This window comes from Ursus americanus, chromosome 2, assembly GCF_024610735.1.
Source record: "Ursus americanus isolate L20-20 chromosome 2, mUrsAme1.1.p, whole genome shotgun sequence".
NCBI lineage: Eukaryota > Metazoa > Chordata > Mammalia > Carnivora > Ursidae > Ursus > Ursus americanus.
The window spans coordinates 33,386,242-33,399,272 of record NC_142128.1 but is presented as its reverse complement, the minus strand read 5'-3'; the positions used below and the strand labels follow the sequence as shown (position 1 = coordinate 33,399,272).

Sequence of the window (13,031 nt, the reverse complement as noted above, 5' to 3'; positions counted from 1 at the left end):
CAGATTCTGCTCTGTCCTCAGCTTGCCTTCCTTTCCCTCATCAGAACTGTCGTCCCACCTGCCCCCCTTTCTCTTCCCATCGGTACCGCGGCCTCTTCCGTCTCACCAGGAGGAGCAACACCCTCCCATGGCTTGTGCCTCCCCCTAGTACCAGCGCCTGTGCTTGTTTTCGGTGCAGCAACCGGAGTGAGCTTTCAAAAGCATAAATCCGACTATTGCCAAAGAAAAAATGACTTATGACACTTGTTAAAACGATAAGACAAACTTTATTCAGGACTGTCGTGAAAGGTGCAGGGGCCACGGCAATGGGGCTTTGTACTAAGGGAGAGAGATGGAGCTCAGCTCCAAATATGGCACGGAAAAGTGGGGATTTATATAGCCAAAGAGCAGGACCAGCGAGTGGGAAATCGTTAGGAGCAAGTATGGCCGGGAAGGGGTGGATTCTGGCTAAGCTGATTCTTGCAGAGGACAAAGACAGGCCAGGGCAATCAGGCATCCCCTGGTCTGTGCCGGGGATGAGGAATTTGGTAAGATCTTGAGGGTAGGGAATTCTGCCTAAACCAGCTTGACAGCGTTCTTGCCAAAACCAGACTCTACAAGGACAGGGTCAGAAGCTCAGATTCCTGCCTAGTAGAGCAGAGGGCTCAGAGGGACCGAAGTAAAGTTTGGCCAGGGAGAGAATCTTTGTCACCATGTCCCTCCCCTGCTCAAAACCCTTCCGCAACTTCCTGTTGCTCTTTAAATGAAAGCCAGACTCATCTGCTCTAACACTTGGGATTGAGTTTACATAAGAGAACTCCAGTAAAGAGCATAAGCAAGTTGGAGGTGTAGATCTGTCAGAAGACAGGGGTGGATATGCTGGGGTTGATCCGGCGGGTCTGGAGTCCTGAACGCCTGGGTGTCTCTTCAGCAGGTCCCCTCTCTCGGCACCTTTGTTTTTCATCTGTGAAATGGGCACGACGTCAGCACCTCTGTCAGCAAAGGCGGTCGTGTCGTAGAAGTCAGAGAACTCATGGATGCTTAGGACACAGCCTGCTACACTGTAAGCATTATTATTATTACTTTGAAACACTTGTTGCTTAAATGTAGGTGTGGCCCTCGTAAAGACGGTAGCCACCCAGTTCTGCTCCCTACAATGTGCCCGGCACACTTGAACTTCTTAAAGCCTCAGCGCAACCCAGAGGAATTGTGCCATTCTACAAACAGGGAAAGGAGGCTCAGATAGGCAATGCAACTTACCCAAGGTCACACAGCACTAACTGGACAGGCCAAGATTTGAATGTTGCCATGTGACACCCCAAGGTGCTCATTCCCCAGGCCATTTAGACTGAATTCCCTCCCCCAGGATGTGTCACCCCACCCAGTGTCTCAGAGAGGGGCCTCCCTGGGCTGGAGCAGGGATGGGAGCTTGGGCTCTGGGAACACATGCTTCTCCCTGCCTAGTTCTCTTTGTCTCTTTAGGGCCACTGCTTCCCTGTTCCTGGTCTGCCTCCAGCCCTTGCCCCTCTGTGCAGCAGCCCCAGGCGGTCTTATCAAGTTTCAGCACTCCCTGCCCAACTTCACATCCCTCTGCTCACACCACTGCAGCCCCACCGGGTACCTCAGGGCCTTTGCACATGCTGTTCCCCCAGCTGGAAACTCTTCCCCTGCATCTTCCCAGGCTGCCTCTTCTGGTCACTATACCTCAAAAGAGGGGACCCTTTTCCCACCCTGAACCAATGTGGTACCCCCTGAAATGTGAGCTCCCCAGGGCAGGTGCTTTGTCTGTCTCCCGTGGTTTTGTATGCCTGACATATAGTAGGTGCTCAGTAAGTACACATTGAAGAAATAGGGGCCGCAGCAGTGTCACAGGATGCAGTGAGATCTGTCAAGGATGAGGGGCCTGACGGATGACTCGGTTTCCCTTTCTGTAAAATGGCGCCAGGAGAGCCTGCAGTTGAGAAGGAGTTGGGTGGGGAGGCCAGTGGAGGGGGTCCTGCCCTTGGCCCTGCTGCACCTGGGCTGACCCCCTCCAGGCAGCTCTCGAGGCTGGAAGCTGCTCAGGACAAGGTCCAGGTCAGCTGGTCATGCCTGCTGGCCGAAGGAGGAAAAAGATGGGCCCAGGAGCCCACCCATATGAATACACCCCACACCCAAATGCCACGTCTGCACAGCTCTCCCATGCAGACACACACACAGGGCAAGTCCCGGTCACACAGCCCACCCCAGTTGCAGGGACACACACATGTCCACGTGCAGACCTGCTCTGCACACAGACATGCCATGCAGATAAGACACGCCCCCCAACCCAGCAGGACTCACATCACGAGCAACACCAGCATCTCCCTATGTGCACACACGCAGAGGGCAGTGTGCATAACCACACGCCCCCACCACACAGCTCCTGGGGCTCTCCCCCAGACCCTGAGAGCTCTCTCTTGTCTAGAAAGTTCCCCTCTCCTCCAGGCAGGCCTCGGGGGCTCTATCCCGGAGTTCTGCGGGCACGGGATGGGCGGCAGCCACCCAGGAAAGCAGTAACCCTGTCACCCCCTCACATCGAGGTGCCTGCTGTTCAGTGAGAGGGCCTCCATGGGCACCCAGGGCAGGAGAAACCTGCTTTCCTTTCGGGGCCCCCAGAGGCAGGGGGCTTGGGGGGTGAGGCATTTACAGCAACTCACACCTCCTCACATTCCTCCAGCCCCCAGCTCGCCCCAGGCTGGGGGGAAGAGAAAGCAGACAGGGTGGTTGGCAGAGCTGGAAATTCAGCTCAGAGAGGTTAGGGGATGCCCCAAGTTGACCCAGCAAGTCCCCGCCCAGGGCTCCCGGCACCCCTGCAGACAGAGCAGCCGGAAGGGAAGGCTCTGGGGAAAACCCTGCCCCGCACCTGCCCGAGAATGACAGTTACAGCTCATTCCTCCAGATTCCTTCCTCTTCCCATCACCTCCTTGCCCGAGGTGGACCCTTCTGGGAGGAGAGGATAAGCAGGAAGCAGGGTGGGGCAGTTGCATTGCCTTTTTCTTCTAAGCAGAGCCTTACTGCTCAAGAAGCTAGAATAGCCCAGAGAGGGTGAGTGAGTGGCCCAGGGTCACACAGCAGGAGAGGACCAGGGGGCTCCCAGAACCCTCAGCTGCCAAAACTCCAGGCTCATGCCATTCCTGGGATGGCCTGCCTCCGCCCTGGCTTTTATGACTCTGCGTATTAGTGTCTTGCTTATTAACATTACTAATTGCTAACGCGTTGCAAGCTTTCTACAGGCCAGGCACAGAGCTGGGTTCTTCACACGGACATCTTGCGTTCATCATTCATGCAACAGAGCTTGATTGAGCATCTGCTGTGTCGCGGGCACTGTGGTAGGGACTGGAGAGACGAATGTGAGCAAAATTAATGAGGTCCCTCCTCCCACAGAGCTGGCATTTTAGGGGCAACAGACACTGATCAAGTAACCGAATACATGAACCTGTTCATTCCAGACAGAGCTCATGGGAAGAGCGTTTGGGGGCAGGAGCAGCGAGTGCAAGTGCCCAGGGGCAGGAATAGAATGGAACGTCGGCCTGCGGGAAGGATCAGCCACCAAGGTAGAACCGTCTCATGAAATTTTCCTAACACTCTTGGCAGCAAGGATTACCATCAGACCCACTGTGCAGAGAGGTGAAGATGCCTGCCCCCGGGGTCACACATGGTTGCGAGTGACAGTGCCCCCACTTTAAACGCTTCCTCCTCTACGCCAGGCCTTATTCTGGGGATGCAGAGGTGAAAAACGAACAAACAGAAAACCACTCCTCCAGGAGTCCTGGGTCTGGTGGAGAGCTGGTGCTTACAGAGAGGCCCCGAGGAGCCCAGCTAGGCCTCCTGGCTCCCTCGTTGGGGGGGGGGGGGGCTTTGTCTGGGTGCTGGAGACTTGGGTCTAAGCTAACTCCACCACAGTCTGGCCTCATGCCCTTTCTCCTAACAGCCTGGCCTGCGGGGCCCACAGAGCCCCGAGGGAGAAGGCCAGGCTGACTGGTGCAGCCTGGTGCTGCCCCCTGGTGGCGGTGGCCAGGATATGTGTGTGGGGGCTGCTGAGAGCCCAGCCCATCAACTCCCTCATTCATTTACCCTCAGAGGGCCCCAGTGCAGGGGCACAACCTGGATTCAACCCTGTGTGAGGGGGACAACCCACCCCCAGAGCCCCCCCCGAGAAGGAGGCTGTCCCCAACCCCATCCCAAGATGTATAGCCTCAACTCTATACAAGGACCCTGTTTCCCAGGGTAGGATATCCAGGGGATTTTAAGCCAGATGGGGTGGTCTGGATGCGAGGAGCATGCAGCTCACTCCTTCCTTCCTTCCTTCCTCCCTCCCTCCCTCCCTCCCTTCTTTCGCACATTCAGCCTACATTAATTGAGCACCCTCTGCATGCCAGGCGCTAGGGGGTGCAGCAAGCGTCAAATCTCAGACATCAGTACATACAGGGTGAGGACAGGCTCCAGAGGACATGCCCCCAGCCCTGCCTTGGAACAGAGAAGAGGTGGTGGTGAGCTGTCACCAGGTGAAGGCAAAAGGGACCAGGCATGTGGGCAGGAATGCTGCACCGGAGCTTTCAAGACTCGGGGTGTGGGCGCCGCAGTTACTGGTAAGGGAGCAAGAGAGATCAGAGGGACTGCGGAGGAGATGGGGCTGCATTCAGGGCCCCGCCAGAGAGGGCGTGCCCGTGATGACACCTTCGTGGGAATTAAGGAAGCGCTTCCTCAAGATGCCTTTTTCTCCCATCAGCTGAGAAACAGTTGTAATAATGCAGAAATCTGCTGTGCCCGTGATGTACGGGGCTCCTGTTAGGCCATGCACCCCACCTATGTGCCCAGACATCCGCCCCCTTTGAAGACGGCACGTTCACGGTTACCACACCTCACAGCGGACATCCTGAAAGGTGCAGCTGCTTCAGGGGAGGAAGATGTGCGGCCTGAGAGCACACTCCTAGTCTCGCCCAATTCCCTGCTGGAGCCGCCGGACGTCTGGAATAGCCGTGGCCAGCAGATGGCGCTGTGGCCGCCCGGGGACAGTTGTATTGCTACCTGCACACGCGGTATATATATATAAAGCAGATCCTCCCTGAGCGCTTATGCTATTCTCTCTTCCTCCATATGTTAGATTACATCGATGGTGCCCGTTCTCCCTCCTGCTGCCATTGTTAATGTAGCTTTTTGCATCCCCATCACAAAAGGGTGACCTGAGCCATTCTGCCTTTCTAGAAATGTAATGAAAGCTCCCCCACAGCCACTGGGGTTTAAATGCCCATAGTTCATGCAAACAGCAGAAACCCAGTGGTCTGCTGCCCCAGTTCCAAAGTCCTACACGAGGAAATCTGATTGGCCTAATCCAGGTCAGGTTTCCACCAGATTCAATCGGCCTTGGGCACAGAGGAGCAAATAGGGCTGCTGCTGCCCATTCCTGCGGTGGGGAGAGATCCTCAGAGAAGCGATCGTGTGGCTCAAGTATGATTTTGCACATTAATATTACAGTGCTGTGCCTCATTTAAATAAGTGTGCTCTGTATCATTTCACCATCAAATTGACATAGAAGTTATATTTGTTTTCCACTTTTAGAGATTTCTTCTTCTTTTAATCTGAGTACTTTTTGCCCCCTCCCAGTTTTATTGTAAAAAAATGTGCAGGCGTACAGAAAAGTGGATATTGTGAACACCCGCAGAGCTACCACCTCGAATCCTATACCTGTCACCATTTTGCAAGATTTGTTTTTTCACAAATGTATCTGAGAATCCTTTTGATGACTAAAAGTGAACTGCAGACATCAGCACACTTTACTCCTTAACACTTCAGCCTCCATAGATCATACACTAGAATTCAGTATTTATCTGCAGCTTTTGAAAAAGTTTGGAATGAAAGATATAAAGCTGACTGTACCATTCGGTGAGTTTTGACAAGTGCGTACACCTGTGTAATGCCAACCCCTGTCAAGACGTGGGACATCTCCACCAGCCCGGAGTCCCCTCAAGCTCCCCCCCCTTTTTTTTTAAGATTTTATTTATTCATTTGAGAGCGAGAGAGCGAGCATGAGCCGGGGGGGAGGGGGGCAGAAGGAGCAGCAGACTCCTCGCCGAGCAGGGAGCCAGATGTGGGACTTGATCCCAGCACCCCAGGATCACCACCCAGGCAGATGCTTCACCAACTGAGCCAGCCAGGCGCCCCATGCCCTTTCTATTAATAAGCCCACTGTTGGCAAGCACTGTTCTGATTGCTTCTGTGACTTTCGTCTTATCAGGAAGTCCATGTAAGTGGGGTCGTCCAGTACGCACTCCTATGGAAGGCCGCTTTCACACAGCGCGTTTGGGGCTCGCGTACGCGGCTGCCTGATGCCGTCTTCTCATTGGTGAGTAGTTTTCCAGCCTGTGAATATACCGGAGTTCGTTTATCCGTTCTCTTGTTTATGGGCACTAGGGTGGTTTCCGGTTTGGGACTATTTTTAATTTTTTTTAGAGAGGGGAAGGTGGGAAGGACAAAGGGAGAGGGAGAGAGAATCTTAAGCTCCAGACATGGGGCTCAGTCTCATGACCCCGAGATCATGCCCTGAACCAAGCTGGACGCTTAGCTGACCGAGCCGCCCAGGTGCCCAGTTTGGGGCTATTTTAAAGCTGCTAGGAGCCTTTATTATGTGTATCTTTTTTGTGGACAGGTCTCCCTTCTCCTGGGGAAATGCCTAGGCATGATATATCTGGGTCATAGGATAGGTTTATGTTTAGTTTTGCAAGAAACTTCCAGACTTTATATGCTCCCACTGATGACAGATGAGAATTTGGGGTGCTTGACATCTCTGCCACACTTCATATTCGTTTTTTTTTACCTTAACAATCCAGGGGTGCAAGTTCCAGGAGATTGGAAAAATCACTAGTTATGTAGTCATGACAGGTATCTTTCCATCATTTTAGAAAATTCTCTTGTGCCCTTTGCAGTCAACCTTCCACTCCCACCCCAGAAGCAACCGCTGTTCTGAGCTCCGTCACCGGAGCTTAGCTTCGTCCAAGTGTTTGAACTCCAAATAAATAGAATCACAAGTTATGTAGGTCAGGGCTTTCCCCCTCCCCCAAAATTATTTTTTTGATACATACTCATCTTGCCGGGTATATCCATAATTCCTTCCTTTTGCTGTTGAGCAGTATTCCTTGGTATAAATGTTTATCCACTCATCTGTTCACAGATAACTGGGCTGTTTCTAAATTATGGCAATTACACTGTTTTGGCAACTATACTATAATTATACTAAGCTACTATGAATCTTTTCATATGGGTGTTTTTTTGGACATGAGTTTTTCCTGGGCAAAAATCTGGGAGTGGAATTGCTGGCCACAGGCAGGCTTGTGTTTACCTTTATAAGAAACTGCAGCTTTCCAAAGTGATGCGTCATTTCGCACACCAGCAGCCTATAAGGGTTCTAGTTGTTCCTCATTCTTGGCAACACTTAGGACTGTCTGTTTTTAAAAATTTAACCAGGGGTACCTACGGTTTTCACATTTCCTAGGTGGCCAGTGGTGCCGAATGCCTTCTCAGGGGTCTGTTCGCCACAGCCGCATTCGCTTTCCTGACATATGTTTGGGTTTTTGTTGTTTTGGTTTTTTTTTTTAAGATTTATTGATTTATTTGAGAGAGAGAGAGTGCAGGAGAGGGGAGAGGGTCAGAGGGAGCAGCAGACTCCCCACTGAGCAGGGAGCCCAATGCAGGACTCGATCCCAGGACCCCGGGATCATGACTTGAGCCAAAGGCAGCTGCTTAAACATCTGAGCCACCCAGGCGCCCGTTTGGGTCTTTGTTGTCCACTTCCAACATTGCATTTTTAAAATTGTTGAGTTCTTTTATATTCTGGATACCTGTACTGCAAATACTGTCTTCCTGCCTGTGGCTAAGCTTTCCCCCCACTTCGTTTTTTGGGTTTTTTTTCTTCCCCCGCGGTGTCTTTTGAAGAGCAGGTGCTTTGATGAAGTTGTCTTTCAAGTTTTTCTTTTATGGCTTGTGCTTTGTGTCCCATGGAGGAAATCTTGATATGCTGCCACATTTGTTTGTTTTCCGTGTTTTCCGTTGCTGTCCGTTGTTCGCTGTTGCTTTTTTCTTTTGTCCGTGCTTCCTTTTAAATTAGTGAAAGTAATGATATGGTTCCAAAGTCAAACCTATAAAGCGAGGCGGAGAGAGAAACTGCTTCCACCCCACCTCCCGCAGCATCAACCTTTAGTTTTTAAAGACTCGTTCTTTTATTTCGTCTTGGAAATTTTTTTTTAGTTTGTATTTACTCAGTTCATATTTATTGAGTTCCTACATTATGGGTGGTAAGGGTCATCCTGGAAGTTATATATATCCCTCCCTTTCCTTACACGCACACGTGTGCACACATCTTATACATATATGGCTACACAGTTATAATAGTATTATGTAAATTGGTTTTTTTGCAATATATCCTGGAGAGTACACCATAATAATTTATGAAATGTATCCTCTTTTCTCATTCGCTCCTCTTTCCTTCCTTCCCCACCCTTCCTTCATTCTGGGTAGTTCCAGAGCGGCTATGTATGGACATTGGGGTTATTTCGAGTCTTTTCTGCTGTATCAAATAGCCTTGTGCCAACGTCCTTTGATACTTTCGCTGGTCTGTCTTAAGGATGGATTTCTAGGAATAGTATTGTGTGCGACTTACAGCAGATCCCCCTTATTGAGTACTATGGGAAATCCCATCTCCCCCCAGACTTGTCATAACTGAGGGACGAGCAGGGCTGTTTGGGACATTCCCCGATATTCTGTGAGAGAGTTTACCGGCCGAGCACACAGCCCTCCCTTCGTGCCTTTGTTGGCACAAATCCTGGCCTTGTCCTTGCTGGCCATGACCCTACCTAAAGCCCCAGACCAGCTCTGGACACAGAGGCTGCCCTCTGCAATTGGGAGTGTCTCTTCTGGGCTGTTCGTCCAATAATCATTTTGCGGTCATCATGCCAGCTTCCTTCGCAGTACCTGGGTTGTCTCTCAGGATCTTGTAACAGTCCTGGAAAGCAGCATCTAGCAACCCCATTTCACGGGTGGGGGAGCCCAGGGATGGACGGCTGGAGAAAAGTTGGCGTCTTGCCCAAACTCACACAGCTAACCAGGCGAGGGAGGTGGTGGGACTTGTGCGGACACACTACATACGTGTGTCCACGAGTGCCCATGTGTGTGCTGCGTGTGTCCATATGCCTCTGTACGTTTCTCGATAACAGGTCACGACCATCCACACAGCTGGCTCTTCGCGCACATGACGAGGACTTCCCCAGAGCAGAATCACTAGCTCTCTTCGGATTCCTATTTTTAAGTCTCCAGATTGGTCCCCCCCCCCGCCCCCCGCCCCCCGCCCAGACCCCTGCGTTCTGGAAACTCAGGTCTGGATTCGGCTGGGCCCCGGGGAGGGCAGTAGGTAGTGGGAAAAGGGCTGCCTCCGAAGGCTGCTCACGCCGGGCAGGAGACCCCACCCTCCCGCAGAGAGAGGAGACCCAGCCCAGCCACTGTGAGGATGCACATCACAATGGCTGTTCCACCTGAGCCAGGCCTGGGAAGAGGGAGGCCCACACTCCGGTCGGAGGGCAGCCAGGCAGCATCATGGGGACTCCTCGAGACAAGCGCTTTGCCGCTCAGAGTCCAGAACCTGACGCTGCCCGGATACCGTTGCTGGAACAAAGGACGCCCAGGCCACCAAGATGGAACCCTCCCCGAGGTGAGAGTCCCCCGAATTCCAGTGACCAGTTGACTTTGGGGCCCACAGGAAGCAGGAGAGGAGACTCTGGGTCCCCTTGCTCAACTGGGGGCTGAATCCAGTCCTCCTGCTGTCCCCTACCAACCTGGGGACCGTGTGACCCAAATGGGACAAAGTGGGGTCTCCAACATCCCATGCCCTCTCAAAGTGTTAAAAAGAAGTCAAGGAAGAAGACTTTTGGCTCCCTCGTATCAGGTATGACCTGTCCCCTGCCCACCCCCATAGCCGGACACAACCCAGACTGGCTGGGGTTGGGGGGTCGTGACCCTGCTGATGAGATCTTGGCCAAGTCAATCTCTTTGGATCCACTTTCTATCTGGAAAATGGTTGAGAGGATTAAGAGCTGGTTGATGCAGGGCCCACAGTTGCTAACTCAGCTGTGAGGCCAGGTGACTGGTTACTTCTTCCCTGGCTTTCACTTTCCTCATCTATAAAATCGGTACAAAAATCAGCCTCAGATGGAGCTGCTTAGGGCACTGGGTGAGTATGAAATCTCTTCCTGGCCCCCAGGGTCTAGACTGTGGCAAAACGTGGAGAGGGGCTTCCTGTGCTCCAACTGCCCCCACTGTGGGAAGAGGCCCTGGCTGGGGCTATCCACACGCTGCTCCCTTTAAGCCATGAGGCCCCTAACCTGGGAGACGCAGGTCCCCATGCAAAGGGTCCTTATGCTTCCCCACAGAGACACGTGGACCCCCATCCATCGACCACATAGTCACTACAATGGTGGGGTTCCCATCCTCCTCCCTCTTGAACCATGCTGTGGGTTTCCAGATCCCAGAACTCCTTGTCCAGACAGCCTTGCACCTGCCTCCAGGGTCAGCCAAGGGCTGGGAGCCGGGGGCCAGGTTGGCTGTCCACACAGTGTGAAAGATGGCCCCTTGTGAGGCAGGAGGGAGCAAGGTTGGGAGGAATGTGGGCAGGCCTGGGGCCCAAACAGTCCTCCTCCAAAGGAGTGGATGAAACACTGCCCCTCTTGGAGCTGTCCTGACCGGAGGCAGGGGGCTTCACACACAGTGGCGTGTGCTGTGGAGGGGGGCGTCCTCAACTTACATACTTACTGGGGGGACCTCAGGCAAGTTACTTAACCTCTCTGAGCCTGGTCCCCACGTCTGCAAAATTGGAATGATCCCACATGGCTGTCTCATTGATGTTTTGGCAAGAGTCCATGGAGTGAGATATATAAAAGGTTTAGCCGAGTTTGGCACATAACAAATGTTTTTTTTTGTTTGTTTGTTTTTTGGGGGGGGGTAAACAGAGGTTGTGGGCCCCGTGCTTTTTTTATATCCTCAGCTTCCTGGCAGTGCCTCCAGGAAGCTCTTACATCCTAGGACAAGAGGACACATTTGGAGCCAGAAATCTCTGGATTCAAACCTCAGCTGCTCCATCTAGACTGTACAGCCACTGGCATTCATTCCTCCAGGCCTCATCTTGCCCTCCTGTAAAATGGGTGACACCTCAGGCTGGCCACGTTGTCCGCAGGCCTTGGGACCTGAGGGTGTTTCCTTTCTCTCCCCCAAAGAGCCGCCGCCGCCTCCTCCCGGTCCTCCTCCCGGTCCTCCGCCTCCAGGAACTCAGGTTCTTCCCCCGATGTACATCCAAGGCCCCCAGGGGGTTCAGTCGGGTGAGTGCCTCTACCCTTTCCCCTCCTCGTTTTCCCTGGGCTCAGACTCACACCACCGTGACCACTCGCCAAGACTCCGCGCCCCAAGGGCACCTCCTCTGCAAGCCCTTCACAGACCCGCCCCGCCGTGTAACCCCCCCAGCTGGCGCGTGCCGCCGCCTCTCTGATATGAAATCAGTGGCAGAGGGGACTGGTCCACGGGGGGCCTCAGGAGAGGCTTTGGGAGTGAAATCCTGGTAAAACCCCATTCCCTACTCAGCCGTGCACCACCCTAACCAGAGGAGGGGACAGCAGCCCCTTGCCCAGGTTCATGAGCGTGCCAAGAGACTGAGAACACTTCAAAGGTCTCCCAGGGTCAAGCGCCGCAGGGCTGGGCTGTACGTTCCCCGGGGGGGCAGGACGAAGATGACCCCCTCGTGGCTGGAGAGACCATTAGGGATGCCCATTCTAGCCACACAGTTCTTTCCTTAGCTCCCTGCCCCACCAGGGAATCTGTACCCCCGGCTGTCGAGGTTCTGGGGCTCCAAATCCCGGCTCCCCCTCCCCCCAAACCCAGAGGGACTGGCACCTGCAAAGGCCATAAGCTCCAGACAGCCTGTCCAGACCAGACCCCCAGCCCTTGGCCAGAACACAAAGCTCCCTGGGACTCAGCCACCACCAGAGCCCTCCTTTCTCCACACACCCAAGATTGTGGAAATGGCTGCGCTGTTTAAATAGCTAAACACACATTTTTTTGGCCCCACTGTGCAAATGTAAGAGGAAGACATGAGAATGCCAACAGGTGGGTTCTCGGGTTTTTTTTTTTTTTTCCCCACCACGCTTCACGGTGTCGGAGCTTCTTCCCTAGGGCAGGGACTTCACAGCCGCTCTGGCTGATGGCATGGACACCTTGGAAAGGGGACAGATGAGCCCACTATCCCGGGGGGCTCGCTGATTTGTAGGGGCCTGGTTTAAACCCGGAGATGCTCACACATTCCCTGGGTCCCCTGGCCAGGGAAGACGGGGTGTCTTGACAGGGAGGTCCCTGGGTCCCAAAGGCCAGTGGCAGTGGGTGGTGGGAAATGGAACTGTGAGGGGAAGCCGGAGCCCACCCTGGGGGCCCCAGGCATGTAGGGGAGCACGGAGAACCTGCAGGAGGGCCCAGCCGGCGGCAGACACGGGGGAGGGTGAGGAGGAGGCCAGAGTCTGAGCCTCCCTCCCCCACCCCCAGCAGTGTTCACCAGGATGGGGTATGCCACCCCCATACGGTCCATATGTCAGTACTGTGGGAACTACATCATCACAGTGACCACCCCGGTCCCAGGGGTCCTCACCTGGCTGCTGTGTACAGGCCTCTTTGTGTTTGGGTGAGTGGCCCGCCCCCTTTGCCTCCGCAAGGGCCCAGAGCGTCCCCAGGGACGGGGCTGCTAGGTTTGGGGGGTGCCCCAGCAGGGTCCCCAGCACCCCTGGGGGCAGCAGGGCTAGAGCAAGGACAGAGCCCCCTACCCCCAGAGGCGGGGCCCTGGCCCACACCCCGCTGCTCCTGCGGCTGCAGGTGCTTCCTGGGCTGCTGCTTCCTCCCCTTCTGTGTGCACAGTTTGATGGACGTGAAGCACACGTGCCCCGTGTGCCAGCAAGAGCTCTTCCGCTACCATCGCCTGTGAAGGTCCACGAAATAAAGGTCCGTTAAGTGCC

The 13,031-nt window shown here is 53.9% G+C and overlaps 1 protein-coding gene across 3 annotated transcripts in view; it reads left to right on the top strand.

Moving 5' to 3' along the window:
* The window catches only part of LITAFD (LITAF domain containing), a 24,401-nt gene extending 11,370 nt beyond the window's left edge, over nt 1-13,031 (top strand). The window contains exons 4-10 of one of the 3 annotated variants that reach the window (XM_087870530.1): nt 911-1,042; nt 3,450-3,554; nt 4,348-6,343; nt 9,207-9,697; nt 11,256-11,357; nt 12,568-12,703; nt 12,892-13,031. In XM_087870530.1, the coding sequence (XP_087726656.1) occupies nt 9,583-9,697; nt 11,256-11,357; nt 12,568-12,703; nt 12,892-13,000 (462 nt within the window). In that variant the 5' untranslated portion in view covers nt 911-1,042; nt 3,450-3,554; nt 4,348-6,343; nt 9,207-9,582 and the 3' untranslated portion in view covers nt 13,001-13,031. The remainder of the gene's footprint in view (nt 1-910; nt 1,043-3,449; nt 3,555-4,347; nt 6,344-9,206; nt 9,698-11,255; nt 11,358-12,567; nt 12,704-12,891) is intronic. The other 2 variants (XM_087870537.1, XM_087870532.1) reach the window with 2 other exon arrangements.